General features: G+C 37.0%; 3 protein-coding genes and 2 pseudogenes across 4 annotated transcripts; 3 read left to right on the forward strand and 2 right to left on the reverse strand.

Annotated features, from left to right (window-relative positions):
* Window positions 1-8,709: 8,709 nt before the first annotated feature.
* On the forward strand, window positions 8,710-10,300 carry LOC103329648 (protein trichome birefringence-like 19; annotated as a pseudogene). Its single transcript, XR_016126158.1, has 2 exons — window positions 8,710-9,248; window positions 9,340-10,300. The product of XR_016126158.1 is annotated as a protein trichome birefringence-like 19 (transcript).
* Window positions 10,301-10,640: 340 nt separating this feature from the next.
* Window positions 10,641-13,210, reverse strand: LOC103329649 (golgin family A protein). The gene is made up of 6 exons (XM_008232147.3): window positions 12,720-13,210; window positions 12,270-12,392; window positions 11,946-12,134; window positions 11,741-11,822; window positions 11,205-11,269; window positions 10,641-11,085 (listed from the first exon to the last, which is right to left on the reverse strand). Exons 1-6 carry the CDS (start codon window positions 13,008-13,010, stop codon window positions 10,789-10,791), a joined length of 1,047 nt encoding a protein of 348 aa, XP_008230369.1. The 5' UTR covers window positions 13,011-13,210; the 3' UTR covers window positions 10,641-10,788.
* Window positions 13,211-15,400: 2,190 nt separating this feature from the next.
* LOC103329697 (vacuolar-processing enzyme-like) lies at window positions 15,401-19,599 on the reverse strand (annotated as a pseudogene).
* A 605-nt stretch (window positions 19,600-20,204) lies between these two features.
* Window positions 20,205-22,657, forward strand: LOC103329698 (glucan endo-1,3-beta-D-glucosidase-like). The gene has a single exon (XM_016793522.2). The coding sequence runs from the start codon at window positions 20,450-20,452 to the stop codon at window positions 22,526-22,528; it is 2,079 nt and encodes a 692-aa protein (XP_016649008.2). The 5' UTR covers window positions 20,205-20,449; the 3' UTR covers window positions 22,529-22,657.
* Window positions 22,658-23,561: 904 nt separating this feature from the next.
* Window positions 23,562-26,507, forward strand: LOC103329650 (glucan endo-1,3-beta-D-glucosidase-like). The gene has a single exon (XM_008232148.3). It carries the CDS (start codon window positions 24,103-24,105, stop codon window positions 26,305-26,307), a length of 2,205 nt encoding a protein of 734 aa, XP_008230370.1. The 5' UTR covers window positions 23,562-24,102; the 3' UTR covers window positions 26,308-26,507.
* Window positions 26,508-26,549: the final 42 nt, after the last annotated feature.

Genomic DNA, 26,549 nt, shown 5'->3' on the forward strand with positions numbered 1-26,549 from the left:
AATACATAATACAATAGCTAATATTTCTTTTTTAATAGTACTATAATTATATATACATATATATATAGCGCACATTGAGGAGACCAAGACTCTTCCCTTCGTTTGATTTATTTGAATTGATTTTAGTTTCTAAGTTTTGGTTTTTTACTTTATTACCCTTCCTGAAGCAAGATCAGAAGTATAGATTGCCAACCACTCGTTGGAAGGAATTTTGCATGCATAGACAGCAATGGTTCAAAAACAACGGAAGGGACAAAAATGTATTTGTAAAGTTTTTTTATTTACTTTTAAATTAATTCAGGATACTTCTACCTTAAGTTTTTAAAGATTATGTTATTGCTTCAACTTCTTGCATTTTGTTTCTAATGAATATCTTCCTATCTTCCTATTTTTGTACTCTAGTAAATTCAAAGCTCCATATTATAATTTCTAAAGCACAAATAAAATAATTTAAAGTGGTATGATAGGAGTCATTCATTCGCATCACATACAAAAGGGATAAGGATACAAGAATAAAAATTATTAATGATTTCATGTAAAAAAATATTAACTAGACGCTTTTGTTAGCTTACCCTTATGATAATATTATGCTAGTTGTATATTTATGCATATTTCAGCTAATTCTTTCAAGATAGGAAGAATTAACACGGACAACACGATTTATAAGATAAATCCCAAATCTATTGATATTCCTATGTTAATTTAAAATAGGGATTTTTTACCGAAATGGTCCCTCAACTATTACTCTAATATCATTTTTGTCCACCAACTAAATAGTATTTGACTTCTGAGCTAACAAAAGAAAATTATTTTTATAATGAAATAAAGATGGAAAAGTATCAATAAACTGACAAAAGAGTGTAAAAAAAAAATGATGTTTTAGGGACCGTTGATAAAAACCTACTCTCACTATATTGAACGATAAAAATAAATGATGTTTTAGGATTTCACAAATAAACTCATTTATAAGCCTAGCAGGTGGATTGGTAGAAAGATGGGTAGTAGAAGGTGGAAGAGGTGCGGGTTGTTCTGGGTAGGAGTGGGCACTCAAACCGGCGAACTGGAAATTCAAGCCGAACTGCACCGAACCAAACCGGAAAAAAACCTAGTTCACCAAAAAGTCAACACCCGATTAAAAACCGAACCGGATCGGTTTGGACCGGTTTTGGATCGGTTCCATGTCTTCAAAAATTGGGCCGAACCGAACCGGTCAAATTAAAAAATATATTATTTGAATATATATTTATATTTAATGCTATATTTTAATTTAAGAAAAAAAAAACTAATATTTATCCAAGTTCAATTTCAAATTATCTCTCTTTTCTAACTTTAATATTTATTTTTATACGAAATTGAATAATTTGTTAATTTTCAAGTAAAAAAAAATATTTTTTAGTTGAGAATTGTATTAAAAAAATAATTTAATTTTTTTTTATAATTCGGTTCAAAATTGAACCGGACGAAACCGATTCAACTTGATAGTTTTTGAATTTTTTTTATTAAAACCAAACCAAACCAAACCTGATGAATAGTACCAGATCGGTTCTAATTTAAGGCAAAAACTAGTCCAACCCAAACCGTGCCCACCCCTATGTCTGGGTTTGTAAGTGCAACAGATGATGATGTAATAGAGAAATAGGTGGGTCCATAGGAGAAAAAGAGAAGGGAGTTTCACTAAAACACCCAAGAGGTTGAAATTATAAAATAGGGTGGGTCCATAGGAGAAAAAGAGAAATGGTTAGCTGGAGATAGGCGGTGGCTGGAGAGATGATCTCATCTTGGCTTGGAAGTGTGGGATTGGGCTCATGGGAAAAAGATGAATTAGTTGGAGGAAAGTCATGCAGGCCCAAGGTTGGATGGCATGGATCAAGGTCTGTTATGTGTGGTGTGGGTAGGACAAGTAATTGGATTGATTTTGTGGTTGGGCTGATGGTGGGGAAAGGGAAATGATGCTCAAAAAAATTAATATCCCTGTTGATGAAGATTTTGCGGGCAGTGAGATCATACAACTTGTAAACCTTTTGCCTACTAGGGTACGCACAAAAAAAAAGAAAAAAAAGAAAAAAAAAGCCTTTTCTTGGCACGAGTATCAAATTTGGATGTAGGATGGGTGTTGGTGGAAAAGCAAGACACCCAAAGACTCTCATATGTGTATGGAAAGGTGGTTTGCCATATAATTTTTCAAAAGGGGTTTGTTGGACTAATGGCTTGGAAGGAATTCGGTTAATTATATGAGTGGTGGTAAGCACTTCTTCTCCCCAAAATTGAAGAGGAAGATGGGCTTGAAAAAGTAAAGCCCAAACTATTTAAATTATATGGCGATGTTTATGTTCTACAACCCCGTTTTGTTGGGGGTATAAATGCAAGATCGTTGGTAAATGATCCCGTTATCTGCAAAAAAATCACGAAGGGAATAAAATTCTCCCCCATCGTCCACACATATTTGTTTGATTTTGGTGTTGAACTAAAATGAACCCTTTTCAAAAATTAAACCATATAAAATTAAGTTAGGTCCTACAGTTGTTGGAGAACTATATGAGCTAGCTAGATAGCAAAAGACCTAACATGAATAACTTATAGTAATTTCTTTGGCTTACCTAACATGAATAACTTATAGTAATTTCTTTGGCTTGCTGAAGTAGCTTGATGTGTGTTTAAGATATGTTACCATTCAATTTGTGATTTGTTGGGAAATAAAAGCATTCATGAAAACCATTCTTGGTCCTCATCTCTGTTTAATTTCTTTTCAATTTGATAAAAAATTTTTGGAGTTTTTTTTTCTAGAAGCTATATTTTGAGTTTATTCTCTATAAATGTTCTGTATGTCATGTCATCATGTGTAGAAAAACACAAAATTAAACACAACTAAAATACAATAAGCACAACAACAACAACAACAAAAACCAAAGTATTGGATTGAAGTCTAATGAATATTCCGGATCCTTTCAAAGTAAAATATACTTCTTTTTTATGTTTAAAATAAAATCGAACTCAGAAAAGTTCAGATGAACCCAAAATTCCCAAAAACTAAGCACCACCCTGTTCACAAATCCCTTGAAAGAACAAAACCAACACCCAAAAAGTATGCAAAAGATCATATCAACGAAGCCCACCATCCACAATCAATCTAAGATAAGATAAAATCAAAACATTCACAATGAAACTGATATAATTACTGTCTTATCTAAACCAAATAGCAATACAGTACTAATTAAGTAGTTAATCCAGCACCTAGAGAATGACATAGACATAGATATGAATACTGTCTGATCTAAACCAAATAGCAGTGCAGCACTAATTAACCAGTTCATCCGGCACCAGCACCTACATAATGACACAGGAACAAGATTGGGAATATTTTGCAACACACAGACGTTGGAGCAGTTGTTTTTTTTTGGCCGTCATAGCAAGCTTATTGAGGGTATGATATCATAGAAATGACCATAGCCTTTTAGTTGAAGTCACAACCATATCAACCATTTCATTGCAGTTCTCAAAAGAACTCTAAATCTGTAAATATTGTAATTAAACAACAACAATAAGAAAATATATATCTTCAATAAATAAGTTAACTTGCTCTGAAAATAGGTTCAAAAGCAAAAAGGGAAGCAGAACATTACCGTTCCAAGTGCGACTAAAGGGGTAGACCATCCGCCAACACAAAAAATTCGTTTTTGACAGCAGCCAATTCGTCACGTAAAACGTTGTCAACTTTTATTTGCTCTCAGCATTTCCGACATGAGCAACGGCCAATCGAAAAACCATAGCATTTGCACATATCACGAAGTGTTCTGCATTCAGGGAAACAGTCCTCTAATTCTCTCGTCTGTAAGGTGCACCCTCCTCCAAGAATATATCCATAATGACTGGATAAGTCGGGTAACAAAAAATTGTTTCAGTTCACCTCTAACAAGGGGAAGGCCGCTAGGTATTTGTAGAAAGTAGCTTTTCGATTTTCGAGTTCAGATTATTTTATGAGAGAAAAATAGATATAAAAACCAAGGAGGATGAGACTAACTAAACTAGTATTTGAACTGCAAATATTTTAGCACGCATTTCGAAAAAAAAAAAAATGACTGACATAAATATTTGACACTCACCTCGGTTCGTAATGGAGTGATAATCCTTTTCATGTCATCCATTTCTGGAACAGACGTTCATTCCAGCAACAGCACCTATATAATGACACAGGTAACAAGAGGCGAATTCTTTTGCACAGACGTTGGAAGCAGTTGTTTTTTTTTTTATAACGGCCGTCCAAATTGAGGAGATTGATATCATAGAACCAACCAAAGTCAGTCACTATCATATCAACCATTTTATATGGAAAATCAAGCTTTGATTAGTGCTCTACAGAGGTGAATTCAATCATTTCTTTCCTTACTGTTTGTTAAAGCTATAAATTTTTCTAATTAATAATATCACTCTTTAATTTTATATATACTTAACATTTTTCTTGTTGCATTATATAAACGACAATATCGGCCAAATACTTCTTCCACTGGATGGCGTTGACATACCCCGGCGAAATTTTTGAATCCCGACAAAGAAAGAAAAGCTCAAGAAACACTTTAGAGAGTCGTACCAATGTCCGACATTCTAAAGATGAAAACATATTTGGAATTCATGATCATACAAATCCGAAGATGAAAAATTTGACAATTGTGACTTCAACAAGCTTAATAGTTCAAGGGGTATTCGGTAGAAAACCCTTTTGTTTTTCTTTCCACACACAACGTAATTTCACAAGGGGAATGTTAGCAACCTTCTCTCTAACCTTCTCCTTTCTCCCATTTTCCTCATGACATGTGTCACTTTCCTTACACTAAAAATAATGTAATTAATGCATCTAATAAGATAACATTTGTTTCCAAATTTGCCTTCATTTTTTGTATTGATTCTAATGTTTCCTTAAATTTATTATCCAAATTTGTTACAACTTTTTATCACCTTGTTAAAAAATTAAATAAGAAAAAACATTAGTTTTTTTTTCTTTTTTGAAAGATTCCAACAAATAAGACTTACCTAATTAATGGTTTAGAAAAAAAAAATTCAATAATCAAACTTACCGAATTAATGGTTTGAAAATGCAATCAATGAACTTCTTTTTAAAAAAAGACTTCTTTAGAAGGAAGTCTTTTGTCTGTATAAAAAAAAGATATATCTTTTGTGGATTTTTTTTAAGGTCATTATTGTGTTTTTTTTAAACAAAAAAAAAAATTCCTCTAAAAACCAAATAGACATTTTCTTTTAAAAGAACATAAATTTTTAATTTTTTACATATGGTAAGAGAGTTGTAAAAAAATTGGGTAAATTGAAGGACAATAGATTTAATAAGGGTAAACTCGGAAAACAAAAGGTGGTTTGTTTGATGTATTAATGTCATTATTTTAAGTGTATGTGAAGTGACACATGTCTTAAAGAAAATGGAGAAGGTCTAAAAGACAAGGTTGGAGAGAATGTTACTAGCATTCCCCATCATTCAATGAAACAAATGCTAACAGTTAGTTCTTTCTCATGTAAATTTTTACATTTCTCACTTCTTCACATGCACATTGCCTTTCCTTAATTGGTCTGTCAATTTTCTATTATGTCTGAACTTATTGGTGTGTATGAGTTCCTATCGTGTATTGTGGGAACAAACAAAAATAGGAAGACAGATTAGTTAACGAAATAATGTATGGAATTTCTGTTCTTTCTTTATGTAATTTTCATATTAAACGATGAAGAAAATTCTAGAGGAAACAGATTAGTCAATGAAATAATGTATATGGAATTTATGCTCTTTCTTGATGTAATGACGAAGAAAATTTCATATGAAATAATTGACGTAATTGTCATATTAAATTACTCAAAAAATTCTAGAGGAAGACAGATTAGTCAATGAAATAATGTATAAAATTTCCGCTCTTTCTTTATGTAATTTTCATATTAAATGACGAAGAAAATTCTAAAGGTAGACTTATCATAAAAGGATATACATATGCTCATAAATGAAAAAGTAAAATACATGTCGTCCTCCTTTGTTCTGAGGAGTAGGACAAAAGTGGGTGTTTATAAGAGCACTTCTAGCAGCTAAGGCTGGGCTCAGCTGGGGTTTGGGCAAAAAAAGATTTCCATCAGCAAGGGTCAGCCCTAACAGGATGTGGAGCCCATGAAACCAGCCCTCAAGCAAGATCACCTGAGTTTGTGACGCAAGAACAAAAAAATTAAAAAAATCTGCAAAAATACAAAAAAATTCAGATTTTTTTAAAAATAAATACCAAGTCATAGTTTTCACTTCCCACACCAAAACTCTTTGCTAACGTCAACAACAACAAATTTTTAAAAAATCTTTAAAAAATACAAAAACAATTCTTTTTAAAAAAATAAATAAATACCTAGTCATAGTTTTCATTTCCCACACCAAAACTCTATACAAATTTCTCACCTCATATTTCATGTAAATAGTTGTTGCCATGGCAATTGGTGGAAACACCACAACCTTTTGCAAAGGCAGAAACTATTCACGTGAATAGTAGCTGCCCTAACCCCCCCTCCCTTGTCATGGCAAAGGGACAAACTGCTGGAAGTGCTCTAAGACTTGAGGAAGGCTTTTACCAATTAATCAATGAAGACCAGAGGAAGACTTTTACCAATCAATCAATGAAGACTAGAGGAAGACTTAAATACCAATTAATGGCTCCTTTTTTGATTGGGGGAATGTGTATGTGGGTGTTAAAACTCATTGGAGAAAGACTAGAGGACTATACCACATCATGTGGTAGATAATGTGTCAATTTGCAAATAGCTTTAGTAGCAAGTGGACTATACTAGTCACCTATAGCTTTAAGCCTAATCATTCAGATAATGCTTGCATCCTCTATTTTACCGCGGCTGCTAGAACAGAGAAAACCGATGCTTTCTTTGCCTCTTCTACCTCTACGCGGCATTGCTCTGTCGGGCTTTCTCTCATTGCTGAGAATTCGCTACTACTGCCTTGGGTAGGAGTATAGGATGTGTCTCAATTGCTGTGGTTGATCTTCCTAATTGCCTTAGTTAGCTTTGCCTTACCAACTACCTAATCCGACACAAGGCCCCTCCTTAAAGAGAAAGTTACTATAGCATAACTATATAAGACTTTTAACAGTTGTCACATATGATTATGTGTGTTAAACTCCTTTCAACCTTAACCCTAGAATTACAGAGAGTAACAAGTATTATTTATTGAATATCAAGACAGTACAATATTCTCAACAACTCATTCTTGATACAATAATTGCCTAATATAGTTGTAAGCTCTCATTAACCAATTCGGCATTTATGCTGATACCATGATGCCAAAACATGGAATGGATTTCCATCGGACATTGTTATTGTTACCTAATCTTTTAACTTCAACATTTCGGTATGGATTAGATCGAATCGAAAGAATCAATAATAAAAACTAATAATTTAACTAAACCAAGATTTAAGTGTATATCATTATCAAGAGCCACAGCACAATGATTCATTATTGCCTAAATTATAAACACACCAGCCTATTATTTGGTATTTGATAAAGCTTTGTTTTTCTTTTCTATTTTAATTTTTTGGGATATAATGGTTGAAGTCATGTCAGATCCAAGAACGCCTAAATTATAGACAAAACCCAACCAGCCTATTTCCTCAATGAATTAGGGACTATCTAAGCTAGTGAACAATTTGCCAGCTCTAAGTAAAGGGATGAACTTGTGGATTTGATACATGTCCATTGGCCGGTGACAAATGTGGATTATTATATTGCTGACTAATTGTATAAAATGAGAGGCATATATATATGATAATTGGTGTCTGTTGGCCTTCAACCACCCTTTATTCTCAAGGTTTTTGTCTCATTAATTTGTAATTTAGCACAGACAGATATTGTTCAAAGTTGCAGATAGGTTGTGATCTTTGTAACTTGGAAAGCACCAAATGACACTGTCATTTTCCTATATATTTCCAAGCTTCCACACAACATATGCTTACTAAGCTAACTGGTAAATATATGGACAAAAAATTTACCTCAACACTTTAAATTTCAGAGCAGCATTTTAGATCACCTGTTTGTTTGGTTGCCAAAGTAATTGTGATGACAACCAAGCAACTGCTTGGAAAATGGTGGCAATTTACTCAATCTTTAAAGCCATCTTTCGGTCATTGAAGACTGAAAGTTAGAGAACTCTTGGCAACAGTTTTGTTCTAGATGATATCGTGAAGTCCATAGACATGTAGACAAAAACTGCATTATTGCATTCCATTATCAAAGCAAACATGGACACCATGAACTGTGAAGGGCATGATTTCAAACTTTACAATCATTTATGACTTCACTCTTAAGCCACGCCAGAGTTTACTTGGTCATCAAATTCCAATCACTTCTGGCATAATTCTTTGGCAAGTTTTTAGCCAAAGAATTAAAAAATAATAATCAAAACCATTTGTTTAAAAGTAGGGCAATGATTTCCCCACTCATATTTTATCCACTTACACTCTTTTTTTAGTTATAAAAAAGTCATTATTCATCAAGTAATAAGATTTAGGGGAGATGCCTCTGTTTTAAAAGGTATTATTATTCAGTTATATGTGTAAATTTTTGCATCATCATGATGGTGATTTGGTAGGTAAACCATGGTCAGCTAGTTGCTTTGAAAATACACGATTGTCAGTTTTGCTAAATTATCCAAAGCCATAACCTTCAGCTAAGCACATTATTATTGGACCCATTTATATATATTGCTTGAATCTATCTTGCCTCACAGTTCTCTTCTCCACCATGAAGTTTCATGCCATTGATCTCCCTAATGGAAAATACACACAACCCAACAACACCCACAAAAATCTTTTTCTGCTAGCCCTTACCTTAGTTCTGCTCACTACAATCCCTCTCTGTCTAAACATCCCAAATTCCCCATTGCCGTCTCCTAAGAGCAATCCCAGCGGTTCAAAAAGCATCGAAAAAGAAGATCAATGCCAAATATTTAGTGGGAACTGGGTTCCATATCCTGATGGACCTGCTTACTACACAAATGAAACTTGCAATCTGATCATTGATGAGCAAAACTGCATGAAGTTTGGGAGACCTGATACGGAGTTCATGAAATGGAGGTGGAAGCCTGATGCTTGTGAGTTGCCCTTGTTTGATGCAAGCTCAGTTCTTGGAGCTTGTTAGAGGCAAGTCATTGGCTTTCCTTGGTGACTCTGTGGGAAAGAATCAAATGCAGTCATTGCTTTGCCTCTTAGCCATTGTAAGCATTCAAATTAGCCTACAGAGACTTGAAACAGTCTAAGATTATAGTTTGTTCTAACAAGATTGTGTGTTTTTTGTTTTTCTTTCAGGTAGCTTATCCCGAGGACATTTCTCATAAATATTCCTCAAACACAGATTACTTCAAGCGCTATGTCTACAATGATTACAATTTCACCATAGCAACTCTCTGGTCCCCCTTCTTGGTTAAATCTAGAGACGCAGATCACAGAGGACACGACATCAACAGCCTCATGAGCCTCTACTTAGATGAGCCGGACGAGGCATGGCTAACTCAGGTCGAACAATTCGACTATGTGATCGTCTCAGCAGGACAATGGTTCTTCCGGCCACTGATATACCACGAAAATGGTCGAGTTATCGGGTGTCACAAGTGCGAACAAGACAACATGACGTCATTTGTCACCTCCTACGGATACAGAAAGGCCTTTCGAACGGTGTTTAGAACCCTTCGAAGCCTTAAAAACTACAAGGGGGTGACATTTCTGAGGACGTTTTCTCCCTCACACTTTGAAAACGGGGCATGGAACGAGGGAGGGAATTGTGTGAGGACAAGTCCTTTTACCAAAGAAGAAACGAAGCTAGACGGGTATGTTTTGGAAATGTACTTGACTCAAGTGGAGGAGCTAAAAGCAGCAGAAGAGCAAGGCCTGCAGAGAGGCCTGCAGTTTAGGTTGATGGACACAACAGAAGCTATGTTGCTGAGGCCTGATGGACACCCAAACTTCTATGGACACTCACCTCATAGGAATATGACTCTTGCCGACTGTGTTCACTGGTGCTTGCCAGGCCCCATTGATACGTGGAATGAGATCTTGCTGTATATGTTGAAGACAGGGTACAGGCTATCTCGATGAGAAGAAGCTATGGAGAAATGCTTCATCATGCAAACGTCATATACATGAATTTTTTATAATATATGTATTTATACACACATTATTAATTTTTATTATTTGCATCATACCAAAAAAAAGCGTTTGATGCATGTGAATAGTTGACTTTGAGTTGGAAGAATATTTGATTATGTTGGCAAAACGACAGCGTACTTGCATAAATTTGATTGTGTTTGCTGGCTACTAATAGATTTTAATAATTAATATGATTTATTTAGTGCCTAATTAAGAAAGAATATGGACCAATTGAAGACGACAGAAATTTCGTTGCTCATTCCAGTCTAGTTTCGGTGTATATGAATCTTCTCAAGTGCACCACCTGTTCTGACGGCTAAACAAATATTGAGACTTGCATTGCAAATATTGAAAATAATTCAGATGAGGATTTTAGTAAGCTGAAAATTTCTCACCTGTGGAGAAAGTGTATATGCGAAATCATTGTATGAATTATGGGATCTTGATTGACAGCCTTAACAATATCATTGTAAATGAGTAATTTCATTATGTACTTTCAATATCTGAAACAAAGAATATATCATACAACCACACTGACAACGCCTCTTACAATACAAGACACATCAGGTTGTTTGGCATACAAACAGAATTAGGAAAGACTGATAACATTCGTCAAAATGAGATCTTGATGAAGACCAGGATGTGTAAAGCTAAAATGTAAAGCACAAAACCCGACCTGAGCAGCATGAGCCTTTGCTGACTCTCTGTTCGGCCGTCGGCATATCTATGATGAGCATCAAGAATATAATCAGAGGAAGCAGATCCTTTAAAAGATGTGCTTCGTCCAAACCGGTTTCTAGCAGTATTCATCTCCATGTTGCTGCTTTCAAGCTTTCTCCACAACCCATTCACACTTTCTAGCTCCGTCTCTTTCAAATGAATTTCATTCACCAGGCCTTCTGCTTGTGCCTATAAATATAAGAGAAACAATGAAGAAATTTTCTCCCAAATATGCTCAACAGAGAATAATTTTAAATCCATTAGATAAATAAGAAAATTCAACTATTAATGAAAAGTTACAGAAAGACCTGTTTTGCTGCTAGCTGCTCAATTAAACTGTGAAGTTGTTTATCCAAAATCTTCTCTCTTTGAACTGCACCACCAAAAAAAAAACAAAAAAACAAAAAAAAAAAAAAAAAAAAAAAAAACTTACAGATTAGTCTTACCACTAGCTAGAATGCCCTATAATATGCATACATGGCATTTCAACTAACATTGCAAACAGTTTATGAGTTTATCCCATAGCCACATGCTGCACTATATGCATCACTGAGCAGCCACAAGGCAAGATCCCCTGAATACATGGCGTACAAGCACCTAGGTTTGACTCTACCATAAATTTCTTCCTCATCTGGGACATAATTTGAGGACCCCCTTCCCTTTTCTTTGTCAAAATTTAATGTTTTTAATTCCATACAAACCTTCTTTGGTTGAAACCCCAAGACCAATAAGATGTCTAATATAAAACAAACTGCATTGCTATTGTAAACTGGAAGTATAAATGCATTCGAAGAGCAAGCACACAGAATATACCAAATAAATAGTTTTGATGATGTAAGATTACCTGGAGAAGGGTGACTGAGTGCATTATCTTGAATTTCTGCCCAGCTCCTCTCTAAATGTTTCACTACTTCTTCCATTGAACTCTAAGATAATAAAACATTTTTTCAGCAATCAAGATAAAAAATTTCAAAACCACACAGACCCATACATTAAAAACGGGGAAGGCATGAAAGATCAGTGAGGTAAAAAGGAAAGGTGCAACGGACCAACTCTTTCTTCCTCTCCTCTAACTTGTCAAGTATAGCTTTCTTGGAGGCTTCAATGTCAGGTTCAGTTTCGATTGTCATCTTTGAGTCGCCAATGGAGTCATGTGATTCGCCAGAACGACTCACATCCAATGCAGTTTGTGCATTTTCAAGCTTAACTCTTAAATCCCTCTCAGTTTCCTCCATTTCCTGATAACAATAATCACCAAATTTCAGAAACAATTTAAGTGTGGATTTTCCATTAACCAAAATACAATATCCTTAATGTCATCATATAGAAGACCACAATACATGTATAAGATTAAATGTGAAGAAACTTCTCACCATTAACTTCCTTATAAGTAAATCTGCTTCTTGAATTTTCTCCTTTATTTTAGTTTCACAATTTGAAATAGCCCTTTCATATGCAACATTCTCTTCCTGCAATGTCACCTCTCTCAACTGGGCCTGTCCACAAGTATAAATGGAGACTTTTTAGAAACAAAAATAAACACATCAGCATATCTCCTCCTCCTGAGTACATGAAGCTTAAACTAGAAAGTTTCGTAGGCAACAATAAACAATCACATACACAGATAATTTTAAAAAGTTCCAAAATTTGAATTAAATATGCAACAATTCAGAGTTGTATATAAGAATTACAATCAAAACAAAAGACCCATATATAAAAACGTCCAATTCGAATCAAAATATCCAATTGCACAAGAACCACAATCAAAATCAAGGACCCGGATAAGAAAAAAGCCACATAAATTCAAGAACTAAAAGCCGAACCTGTTCGCGGGTAGTGGAATGGGCATTCAATTGGAGAGCAAGAGCGGCATTAGAAGCGACGGAGTGGGCATGGAGATCAGGGAGCCGTTGGGAGATATCAGAGGGAGGGAGTCTGAGCCGTAGATCTTGGATCGAACGGCTGAGAGAAGTTGCTTTGTGATCCAAGTCTAGAGCATACTTTTGCTGCTCCGGAGTGAATATAAGCGGGATCGAATTGGAACCGTCTTCTTCGTTACCTTGCCCGCCACCACCTCCTACTACGTCTGCTGCCCACGCTAGCAATCCAGCCATCTCTTCTCTCTCTCTCTCACTCTCTGAATTGCAGTGTTGCGGTTTCCGAATTAAAACCGGAAACGACGCGGGTTGGGAGCAATTCGCCAATTGGGTCTCTCTCTCTCTCCCTCCGAATTGCAGTGTTGCGGTTTCAGGAAACGAAGCGGGTCGGACGAACTTGAGGCCTATTCGGCTTTCTACCTTGCCTTGTAAAGTTGTAAGTGAAGTATTGGATTTAAATTTCTTACATTTTCTATTTTTTCTGACTTTTTTTGTTTAATTAAATTTAGCCACTTAGAGCATTTTCAGCCTTGAGATGAAAACTTGGGGATACAAAACCACTTTTTATATGCTCAATTTCATTTCTTGTGGGTGTAAATATGTTTTTGCTCCAATGAAAAGATGTACACTTTGTGATCTATATTGGACTTTCTATCTTACCTTGCAAAGAACCCAAAAACCAAAACAAAATAATAATAATAATAATAATAAAATATTGGATTTAAATTTCTTACATTTTCTATTTTTCTGATTATTTTTGTTTAAAGAATTTTAGCCACTTATAGCATTTTCACCCGTGAATTTGGAGATGTAAAGCCACCTTTATATCGAAGTTTAGAATGAGTCAAATACATCTCCAAGTTTACTTTCTTTGATATAAGTCCAATAACTTACCTAATTTTCTAATATCCCTGTTGTGTAGCTTAGGCACTAAGTAACTCTGTTAAGCTTAGATTCTCTGTATTGTACTGAAATCATTACAGAGATACTTCTTCTCTAAGTGAGCATCACCATTTTTAAAGGATCCTTTCTTCTTTGTGTCTATTTTCATATATACATGTACCACAAACTTTACCCTTTAGAGCAGCCTAAAAGTCATGTTCGTGACTATTTATTCGCTTGGTTTGATCAACAAGGAAGAACTAGACATGACACTGCAGCCATTTCCCGGCATTGCAAATGTTGGCAATTGCTTGCGCGTATGTCCTTCCATCTTCCCCTGTATAATCCTGCACAGCCGCATCACAGTTAAACTACTGTTAAACTAACAAACTAGCTAGAAACTGATATTAGATTAGGAAAATTAGACTTTGGGAACTCCGTTATAAACATCAGTTCCATTTGGCTTTTTGATGATCACACCAGGTCTAGGATGTCGCCTGTCAAACGCAGTATCATCATACATGAACACAATTATGTTTTCATACAGTAAGTAAACTCACTCTTATTAACATTAATGAGATTTGGACAAACTTAAACCTGGTGCCTATAGTTTCCATAACCTTTTGCCCCGGATGCAACTAGAACTTTCCACCCTTTTCCATCACCATCTGTGGTACTTGGAGATCCATTATCACCATGCGTACTGAAATCTGTCACTTCTGCAGATGCTAATTTGAATGCATTTTCGGTGAGACACCAGCTTCGAATAGTAAAACTTGAAAAAGCAAGGGATAGTAACACTCCATTACCTTGACCGGCCAATGCCATTGATCTGCAGAATAAGATTATATGTAGGAATACAATAGGCTTAAGTAGAAGAGTGCTCTTTTAATTACCAATGATCTTCCATATGAGCACCATCATTATTTTGGATTCTGTTCTTTAATATCCCTTCCTTTTTTCTCACTTTCCAAAATTCCATGCATTCAAGCTCATTTAAACAAAAATCCCACAGCCAATTTTATATCTTTCAAGAGAAACAGGACCACTGCCATACCTTAACAGATCCTCTCAATTCATATCCCCCCCCTTTTTTTTTTCTCCTTTTCCTCTCAATTACCATTTATTGAAGCTCATTTAAACAAAATCCAACAGACAATTTTTGTTTCTCAAGAAACACGAAATGCTGCTATATCAAATCTGAAAACTTTAAAGAAAAGAAGAAAGCTTCTTCAATTCAAGAGTCCAGATTAACAATTAAAAGAGTCAAAACTTAATCTAGGATGCAGAGTCTCTGTGTTTCCTTGATCGAATTCCTTAAGTACTTGTTTCTTTTGTTGCCATACGCGTTCAATAATGAACATATCAATAGGCACTTAGCTTGAGAGCTTGTACTGGCTGCTGAACTGATAAAGATCTTGGTCCGCTACAGAGTTAACTTTTTTCGCGCTCTCATTTTATTTCTCATGTTTCAATATAGAGTTTGGTTCATATGATTAGCCTTGCAAGAGCATTAATTAGCAACTAATGACTAGTAAAGACATTATCCAAGACAGAAATGGAACATGTGTTTTAATACTACGTGTTGCAGATCCACAGTCGACATCACATTTTTGAAACACTATTTATTAATTTTCATTTCTTATTTTCATACGAAGACTGTTGCAACATCAACTCCATTAGACCAACATAAAATTCATATATACATAACCGTTTATTTACTTCATCTGATCAGAAAGGAAGTTCTAGACATGGGATTTCTTGGAACAAGCTTGATCAGAAGCTGCAACCATTTTTTCCATGGTTACCCCAGCATTGCATATGTTGGCTATAGCTTGCGTGTATTTCATTCCGTATGCTGATAAATGTCCACAGTACTTCTTATAAATCCTCAGCTGCACAGATAGAATTCAAAACCAATATCTCAGAGATAAGATTTACTGGTTTACTTTAAGTAAACAATTAAATAGATAAGCATTAAACTTGTGTGTCTGTATTAATTTCATGTATGGAATTAGAGGAAGGCTTACAAACTTCTTGAAGCAGTCCCAATCATCTACTACAGGTTGCCCCCGAGACCTAACGTTCATCAACAGGTTTGAGCTCTTCTGGTGTCCAAACAAAAGCTCCCCGATTTTATGGATGCTCTAGTCTACATGTTTCCTATGAGCAATTTCATCAAGCAGCTGCGTTCGAGCTTCCAGTTTCGCACGATATCAGGCAGACTGAAGAATAAAGAGAAATGGTTTGTAGATATAAATCATATTATCAAAATATATGAAAGTTTGTGCAAACTAAAAGACATTTAAGTTTAGGACTCGTAATAAATTAAGAGCAGAAACCTTGTGCTGGAAATAAAGGAGGTTTGTGTCGCGTTGGTTAGCAGCCCTTGAGACTGAGGGTGAAGAGATATCACCGATGGAAGCATAGCTATCCTTCACAAGATCTGCACCCATGTTATGTAAGTGAAGAGGAACTCCTTTCTATGGCTCATATCTCCATACTGCATAACATGAGACTCATTTGTTCTTCTTCGAACCTGTAATTTAGTCAAGATGGTCATATTATTCTAATTTTCCGTGGCATTATACATATACTTTATGATCTGCATCTGACAAGCATTTCAAAATATTTTATCTATTGACTATTGTAATGAAAGCTCCATAAATATCTAAAACTGTGAGAAGTTTCCAATATTTTACCCTTTCATATTGCTTCTCCAAAGTTTCTTTGCGCAAATCATTGCTGTCACTACTGTCAAATGTCACAATACGTTCCAAATTCATTGAAACAACAAAGTAATTAGTACGAGCCAACGATTCAAAATATATTGGAAACTGATAAAGTAATGTACTCTGCATAATAACAGCATCTTAATAAAGGAAAGCATTGCATTACGAATCCTCCAACCAGGAAATACTATACAAGTCTCCCAAACAGGTATCATACTCCTCAGGAACTTCAGGTTCACCTGAACAATATGTTCCATAACTACTGTGGGAGCAAAACCCTAGGTCAAATATTTCCTTCCATTTGGGGATTATTTGACCTAATTGGGAGTTACTCAATTTTGATTGGGAGTTACCCGATTTAATTGGGATTGATTTGATTCCTACCTTAATTAGGGATTTGATTTAAATCAAATCCCTAATTAAGCCAATCTCGCCAAATCATGGAAGAATAATTTCTTTCCATCTGTAGAATTATTCCTCTGAAACCTTAGCCTTCGAGGCCCCTATAAATATATGGCTATACACAAGGGTTGAGGTACATCTAAAATTCTATATGAAACTCTACATAAATTCCCTCTCACAAACCCTAGCTGCCATACTTTTTCTCCCTCATACACAAGGCTCCGGCCACCACACACGGCTTTGGCCACTCGGTTCACACCATACATACAACTCCGTACCCTTTTAGTTAGCTATTGTTTTCCTACAAACTCTCGAACTAACTTAAGCATCAAAGGGCCTTTGGCCAACACCCCCGGGTTTGGTCCTCTTATTCCGATCTATTTTGCAGGGAGAAAGAGGCAACGAAGAAGAAAGAGGAATCAATCAATCCAATATTCTTATGGGAAGCACCAATTTGGGGGAGCGATTTCTTCCCATTAGAATATTCGATTGATTGATTCCTCTTTCTTCTTCGTCGCCTCTTTCTCCTTGCAAAATAGATCGGAACAAGAGGACCACACTCGGGGGTATTTGCCAAAGACCCTCCGATGCCTAAGTTAGTTCGAGAGTTTGTAGGAAAACAATAGCTAACTAAAAGGGTACGGAGCTGTATGTATGGTGTGAACTAGGTGGCCGGAGCCTTGTGTAAGAGGGAGGAGTGTAGCGGCTAAGGTTTGTGAGAGGGAATTTCTGCAGAGTTTCAAATAGAATTTTAGACGTACCTCAACCCTTGTGCATAGCCATCTATTTATAGGGGCCTTGAAGGCTAGGGTTTCAAAGGAATAATTCCGCAGATGGAAAAGAATTATTCTTCTCTGATTTTGTGAGATTTGCTTAATTAGGGATTTGATTTAAATCAAATCCCTAATTAAGGTAGGAATCAAATTAATCCCAATTAAATCAATTAACTTCCAATTAAATTGAGTAACTCCCAATTAGGTCAAATAATCCTCAAATTAAAGGAAATATTTGACCTAGGGTTTTGCTAGAATTTGGTTCCCACAACTACTCTCTTCTGCATTTGGTGCGGTAGTAGCATAAATATTTATTTTATTTGGATGGAGGCCCTCAAATATGCTCCCAGACTCGCAAGCTTCGATGCATAAAAGCCTTAGAAAGTACTGAAACTCAGCAAAGATTGATAGTAAACTAGAGGCTAGATACTTATCAATTGCTATTGAAATGGATATTGATCTTACCATGCTTTTGAAACCTTTACAAAGATGCTTCTTCTTTAGCACATGTATAAGATCTTTAGCAGAAACAGAATCATCCTCACAAGGCATCCCTGAATACAAAATACCACTCACATGTAAATGCAATATCTAATTTCACAGAAATGTTACCCTGTTCCATCTTCTTTCAATTAAGAATAACTTCCACAGAAAACAAGAGTTGGTTCTTCCTTGATTAGATCATGCGCTCACTTATTCCCTTGTTTTTACAAATGTAACTCCAAAAAAAAATCCTATTACATACAATTTAATTTCATTAACTAAATATTTAAAATTTAATTAAAAGCTACCAAGTAATCCTGCAGAACCATCATCTGCATAATAGATGAAAACATGGTCATTTGGACCACTTTTCAGAACCTTGCCACTACCTCCAGTCATGGCCCTTTGGCTTGTTGATGATGACACCTTGTCTAGGGTTTTCCGTGTTGTGTGCAGTATCAGCGTACATGAAAACAATGATGTTCTCTCATCTTTCAGTCCATCTTTCTTCAGTATCTGATATGCATGGCATATATCAGCCTACATGGAAAATTAATCAAATGCACTATTAGTAACATAGCATAATCATTGATACTAATACTATATATATGATGAAATTTGGACAAATTTAAACCTGATGCCTGTAGTTGTAGTAACCATTTGACCCAGCCATTAGAATTGCCCATCTTTTCCCCTTATCCTTAGTGGTACTTGGAGAGCCATTTTCACCATCAGCACTGAAATCAATTTCTTTTACACTTTCAGGGAGGCACAAGCTAATTCCATTACTCAAACTTAGCAAAGCAAGGGATAGTAATACTGAGGGGCGGCCCTGAAGGTGTGCAAGTGGTGCCACCGTACAGGGCCACGGATTTTTGAGGGCTCCGAAATTTTTTTATATTATATATAAAAGTTGACAAATTAATGTACGTACGTATACGTAGTAATGTTGATAAATTTTAATGTACTTTTTTGATGGTATAGGAGCTCATATATGCTTAAAGTGAAGCTCAAACTCTCTAAAGCTCACTAGCTCAGCCTTGAAGAATATTGAGAAAAGGAAATGAAACTAGGAGATATATTATTTAATGAGAAAGACCAACCCTCTTACCAAGAGATTTTCAAAGAAATTGCTCAAAAAGATTTCACTCAAGCTCTCAGTGAGTGCATGCTCTTCCAAATGAACAAAGGACTCAATTTATAGATGCTTTATGGTTGAAATGAACGGTTGAGTGATCCTTGACGTGGCTGAATTCTAACTGTACATCCGAGGCTAAGGTAACAATTTTTCATTTACCAACCTCACACAAAAACTGATCCACAGTGATTAAAAACAAATTAAAAACTTGATCAATGTTGAATTTTTTAACATCTTGATTTAAAAGTTTAACTTCTTGAGCAATAGTCCTACATTGATCTGGTTAAATATCTTATATAAAAAATATATGGGCACACACACACACATATTTTGAGCTAATTACCTAAAAATTTAAGTTTGGGGCTGGATTTTTTAAATGACACTGCTTCCCTCGTTCCAGGGAAGAAAGGAGGCATTCTTACTTTTTGCAAATCACAGATTGACACATATGCGAAAATAATTATCAAAAACACAGAAAGAAAAATCTTTACACACATGTCAAACTGTGATTAGCAGGATAATTGCCAAAGAAGAAGGCAAGTATTTTCCTATTTTAAAATGGTATAATAGCCATTAAGTTTTGGGTTAGGTCATCTCTTAACAAGGATTATCCAAAATAATCCTGGCTGGATCACTCAAAAGAGGGAATTACTTGTGCACAAATTGCTTGACATGAATGGTTTTGGAGCCTATGGTTTTCAAATTTTTTCCATTCAAAAATGCTCCCGTTGATATATTTGCCTTTGTTTGAAATTTTATTTTCTTAGCACCACATAAAACCTCCTTATTAGAGAGAAATGAAAAGATAGTGCTACCGTGTTTTAGCACTTGGTGATCTACATTTCATGTCCTTTCTAATATGGAAAAGCTCAATTTAACAAGGATATTACTCGATTTGAATCATAATTAGTAAGATATCTAAGGCTGTATATAAAGAAGTACAGCAATAGGAAAAAAATTTCCTAGTTAGATTCGGATAAAAAGAAAAAGGAAAGTTGCTGTAATTGATTAAGAAACAAAAAAAGAAACTCGTGCCAACATACGAAAGGCTACAGCATCAGCGGATTCTGAAGTTTTTCTTGTTTGTTTGGTCTTATCACGCTCTTGAATTTTCTCTATCTTGTTTCTTTTTCTTTGTTTGTTTGGTCTTATCAATTTTCTAAAGAAACCCAAAAAAAAAAATATTCATGAAGAAGTAGGAAAATCTTGAAGAAAACTTATAAATATGTGGCTAATTGAAGAGAGAATTTGCCACCACAAGGAGCAATGGCAAACAACATCACTTATGGTTTCTCTTTTGCTCTCATCATTTGCATGTCAGCTTTCTCGCTAATTCCACAGACCACCTCATCATCATCCCCATTCCAATTCCCTCCAACCCAATCCACAATCCTCCCTGAACCGTCAAGCTTCTTCTCTCCAAACCTCCTCTCAACCCCTCTCCCCACTAATTCTTTTTTCCAGAACTTTGCTCTCAACAATGGCGATAAACCCGAATACTTTCACCCGTACAGCATCAACTCCTCCTCCTCCTCTCTATCTCTCTCCTACCCATCTCTCTCCTCCACCTCTGCTTTCATCTCCCAAACCTTTGCCCCTGACCTCACCATCTATGCCTCCCAAACCAGCACCAACATAGATGCAGCAAATAGCAGCCACCGTGTAATCTCTGGCTTCACTGATCTTAGTGTCACCTTGGACTTTCCCTCGTCCAACCTCCGCTTCTTCCTCGCTCGAGGAAGCCCCTATGTCACCTGCAATGTGTCTAGCCCCACTGCGGTTTCTGTCTCAACCATTCACGCAATCCTCGAATCCTATTCGAGCAACTCAAACACCAAGTTCATCGTCCAACTTAACAACAATCAAACATGGGTTCTATACACCTCATCCCCAAGTAATTTGACTAGAAGCAGCCCATCAACCTTAACTTTTGATGGCTATTCTGGGACTATTCGGATTGCATTGGTGCCGGGTTCTGATCCAAAATATGAGTCAATCCTTGACCGGTTTAGTTATGCTTACCCTGTTTCTGGTGAAGCTGTGTTCACAAAGTCATTCACTTTGGAATATAAATGGGAAAAGTATGGACAGGGAGATTTGCTTATGCTAGCTCATCCTCTCCATCTTCAGATTCTGTCTAACGCTACTGTTTTGGATGATTTCAAGTACAAAAGCATTGATGGTGATCTGGTTGGTGTTGTTGGTGATTCGTGGGAGTTGAAATCACATAATGTTTCAGTCACTTGGCACTCAATCGAAGGTGTCAAACAAGGTTCGTACCCTGAAACTGTTTCTGCACTTCGTCACGATGTGGAGGTTCTCAGTTCGACTCCAATAACAACTGCATCGTCATATTTTTATGGGAAATTGGTTGCCAGAGCAGCAAGGTTGGCTTTGATTGCTGAAGAGGTGGATTGCCTTGATGTGGTTCCAGCAATTAAGAAATACTTGATGGACGCAATTGAGCCATGGTTGGATGGTACTTTTAGTGGGAATGGTTTTCTGTATGATCCTAAATGGGGTGGACTTGTCACCAAACAAGGATCAACTGATCGGGGTGCAGATTTCGGGTTTGGAGTTTATAATGATCACCATTACCATCTAGGATATTTTGTGTATGGTATTTCAGTGCTTGCAAAGATTGATCCAGCATGGGGGATCAAGTACAAGGCTCAAGCTTACTCTCTTGCAGCTGATTTCATCAACTTGGGCAACCAATCGAATTCAAACTATCCAAAGTTGAGATGCTTTGATATGTACACACTACACTCTTGGGCTGGAGGACTGACTGAATTTGGAGATGGAAGGAACCAAGAGAGCACAAGTGAGGCAGTGAATGCTTACTATTCAGCTGCATTAATGGGCTTAGCCTATGGAGACACCAATCTTTTTGACAGTGGATCAATGCTTACAGCTTTGGAAATTCAAGCAGCTCAAATGTGGTGGCATGTAAGAGAAGGAGATACACTTTATGAGGAAGCGTTCACAAAGGAAAATAGAATTGTGGGAGTTTTATGGGCAAACAAGAGAGACAGTGGACTTTGGTTTGCTCCTCCAGAGGCAAAAGAAATGAGGCTTGGAATTCAATTACTGCCCATATCCCCAATCACTGAGATCTTGTTCTCTGATGATGGCTTTGCTAAGGAAATTGTGGAATGGGCATTGCCATCTCTGAGTAGAGAAGGAGTTGTGGACGGATGGAAGGGTTTTGTCTATGCCTTGCAAGGGATTTATGATAAGGATGGTGCTTTGGAGAAGATTAAGAGCTTAAAGGGTTTTGATGATGGAAACTCTCTCACTAATCTCCTATGGTGGATTCATAGTAGGAGCTCAGGTTCACAGTAGGATCTTTGATTAGTCTTTAGGTTGTGTTGTTTTCCTTCATTTTTTTTGTAGTTGGTAGCATGCAAATTAACAAATTCTTATGTGACAAAATTTAATCAATTAGAACTACACTCCGATTTGTGTTTTCCATTCCTCAATTTCAGTTTTGAAATTCATGCAGCTAAAGTTTGGTGGCATGTGAAAGAGGGAGGTAAACTTTATGAGGGAGATTTCACGAGGAATAATAGAGTGGTGGGAGTTTTATGGGCTAACAAGAGGGACAGTGGACTTTGGTTTGCTCCTCCAGACTGGAGAGAGTGTAGGCTTGGAATTCAGGTCCTGCCCATATTGCCAATCACTGAGGTCTTGTTCTCTGATGTTGGCTATGTTAAACAACTTGTGAAATGGACATCACCTGCTCTACATACTGAGAAATTAATGCAAAGGGTTTGCTTTTGCCTTGGAAGGGATTTCCAACAAAGAAAATGCATTGAAGAAGAACTGGAAGTTGAAGGGTTTTGATGATGGGAATTCTCTCACTAATCTTTTATGGTGGATTCACAGTAGAGGTGAGGGAAAATGAGAGGGTTGTGGACTTAGAATGGGGGCTTAGACAGAGTTATGTTTTTTTGGTTAATCCTTTCTATGCCATTTTGGATGACTTCTGTTTTTCAATTCAGCTTCTTTGTCTAAGCTATATTCTGTTCACTTTCGTTTGCTTTTCTCAGTGAATTGCACGCTGCTTGCTGGTTGAGCTTCTTTCGGAATGCGCCATATGTTGTTGGCTTCTATTTGTTCTTCCAAGTGAATTGTGTGTTTCTTTGCTGGTTTCTCTCTGTCATTGTTCTTGTGCTTCTCTGAAATGTGACATTCAAGATGCATTTCCAGGTTACGTATAAACAACGTCTACCACTCACTTACCCAAATTAACATCTATATAGCTTGGCAATTCCTTTTCATGCCAAGAAAGATGCTTAGTTTTCTGTTCACAGAAGAGACGTGTGCTCACGAGGAAGCATTATCTTCAAGTAAAAAAAACCAGTACCAGCAGTGTGTTTTTCACAGCATGAAAAGAATTGAACGAAAATGCCATTGTAAAGAAAAATAATAATGTTTCATATGCAAAAAATGAGGTCCTTGATTGATTCATTTTTCTCATTTTTGTTTCTTTAATCAAGTCATCAATCACACATTTCCATTTCATTATACATTTCTTTTGCTTGGCTCTCAAGCATTCTGAAAACCCCCCTAGGTATTTTTATCCCTTCCTTCAAATTCAGGTACTTTTTTGGATATCTTGCAATCCTCTTAAACCCAGAAATTGGGTTTTGTGGGGTTCCAAATTTCTAAGGTATATACGAAACTTTTCTTCGTCCTCCTCCTCCTCCTCCTCCTCCTCCTAGTTTGGTAACTAACAGCTAAAATCCTCCCACCATTTCCTCCTACTTTCCCTCTTGGCTCCATCCATTTCCCACCAACTCATCAAAAATCAATATTTCTATTTTATTTTATTTATTTAATTATTTATTATTATTTCAGAGTCGTTCATTCCGCCTTCTGTTGCATTAATTCGACTCGTTTTCACACCAAATCCAATGTTGAAAAAAATTAAAAGAAAAGTCAAAATCTTAATCACCAAGAGTTTCAAAAAATCTCGCAAGCCCTATAAACCACCTCCATCTTCACCTTCATTTCCATCGCCACCATCTCCTGAAGAATCCGACACCATGCCACCGCCAGCACAGTCAGCCCTCAAGCCACCAACCGCCACCCCTTTCCTCTTCCCTCAAACCCAATCCACAGTCCTCCCTGACCCTTCCCATTTCTTCTCCCCCAATCTCCTCACAACCCCTCTTCCCACCAACTCTTTCTTCCAAAACTTTGCCCTAAAAAATGGCGACCAACCTGAGTATTTTCACCCCTACCAAATCAAATCCTCCTCCTCCTCTCTCACCATCTCTTACCCATCTCGCTTCTTCAACTCTGCTTTTCTGTACCAAATTTTCATAGCTGATCTCACCATCTCTGCCTCACAAAACTCCAATTCCCAAGAGACGCATAAAATCTCTTCATTCAATGATCTCAGTGTCACTCTGGACTTTCCTTCCTCCAATCTCCGCTTCTTTCTCGTCCGGGGAAGCCCCTTTGTCACCTGCTCTGTTTCTAGCCGCACTGAGCTTTCAATCTCCACCATTCATGCAGTTCTCTCTTGTTCTTCCAGTAGCTCACGCACCAAATACACCATCAAGCTCAACAACAATCAAACATGGCTTATCTACACATCATCCCCAATTGATTTGACTAGCAGCAGCCTGTCATTGATCACTTCTGGTGGGTTTTCTGGGATTATTCGGATTGCCATATTGCCGGATTCTGATCCACAATACGAGGCAACCCTCGACCAGTTCAGCTCGTGTTACCCGGTTTCGGGTGAAGCTGTGTTCACGAAGCCATTTTCTTTGGAATATAAATGGGAAAAGAAAGGATGGGGTGATTTGCTTATGCTGGCTCATCCTCTCCATCTTCAGCTGCTTTCTGGTGACGATTGTGATGTTACTATTTTGGAGGATTTTAAGTTCAAAAGCATTGATGGTGATCTTGTTGGTGTTGTTGGTGATTCATGGGTTTTGAAACCAGACCCTGTTTCAGTCACTTGGCATTCAACCAGAGGTGTTAACGAAGATTCATATGCTGAAATTATTTCTGCACTTCGGAAAGATGTTGAAGCTCTGAATTCAACCCCAATAACAACTACATCTTCCTATTTTTATGGAAAATTGATTGCCCGAGCGGCAAGGTTAGCTTTGATTGCTGAGGAGGTGGCTTATCTTGATGTGATTCCGGCAATTAGGAAATATTTGAAGGATACAATTGAGCCATGGCTGGATGGAAGTTTCAGTGGAAATGGTTTCTTGTATGATCGCAAATGGGGTGGAATTGTCACTAAACAAGGAGCAACTGATTCTGGTGCAGATTTTGGTTTTGGAATTTATAATGATCACCACTATCATCTGGGGTACTTTCTTTATGCCATTTCGGTGCTTGCAAAGATTGACCCTGCATGGGGAAGGAAGTACAGGCCTCAAGCTTATTCGCTTGCGGCTGATTTTCTGAGCATTGGTAGGCGATCAAATTCACATTATCCTCGTCTGAGGTGCTTTGATTTGTACAAATTACACTCGTGGGCAGGCGGGCTAACTGAATTTGCAGATGGGCGGAATCAAGAGAGCACAAGTGAGGCAGTGAATGCTTATTATTCAGCTGCATTGATGGGGTTAGCCTATGGAGACACTCATCTTGTGGCCACAGGATCAATGCTTGCAGCATTGGAAATTCAGGCGGCTCAAACGTGGTGGCACGTAAGAGAGGGAGATAGCATGTATGGGGAAGATTTCACAAGAGAAAATAGGGTGGTTGGAGTTCTGTGGGCTACCAAGAGGGACAGTGGTCTTTGGTTTGCTCCTCCAGAGTGGAGAGAATGCAGGCTTGGAATTCAGTTGCTACCACTATTGCCAATCAGCGAGGTCTTGTTCTCTGATGTTGGCTTTGTTAGGGATCTTGTGAAGTGGACCTTACCAGCTCTGAGTAGGGAGGGAGTTGGAGAAGGATGGAAAGGGTTTGTTTATTCCTTGGAAGGGATTTACGACAAAGAAGGTGCTTTGCAGAAGATAAGGAACTTGAACGGTTACGATGATGGTAACTCACTTACAAATTTGTTGTGGTGGATCCACAGCAGAGGTGAGGAAGGAAATGAATTTGAGGCTGGAGGGAACGTATGCTGGTTTAGGCACTATCACTGAGTTTGGTTGTGTTATGATTGTGATTGTGATTGTGATTTTATTCTTTGTTGCAGACAGTGAGCAGTTCTAAATGCCTTGTGATTTACTATCGTGTTTTCATTGGCTTTCATTTGTTCTTCCAACTGATTGTGAGCTTTATATGTATTTCTTTCCTGTCGTTGATGAAACATTTCTCGTTTTAGATGGCTTTTATGAAATAAGTCTACCACTATGCTACCTTTCCATGGCAAGAAATATGTGCT

This window comes from Prunus mume, linkage group LG4, assembly GCF_029339155.1.
Source record: "Prunus mume cultivar Tortuosa linkage group LG4, ASM2933915v1, whole genome shotgun sequence".
Taxonomy (NCBI): Eukaryota; Viridiplantae; Streptophyta; class Magnoliopsida; order Rosales; family Rosaceae; genus Prunus; species Prunus mume.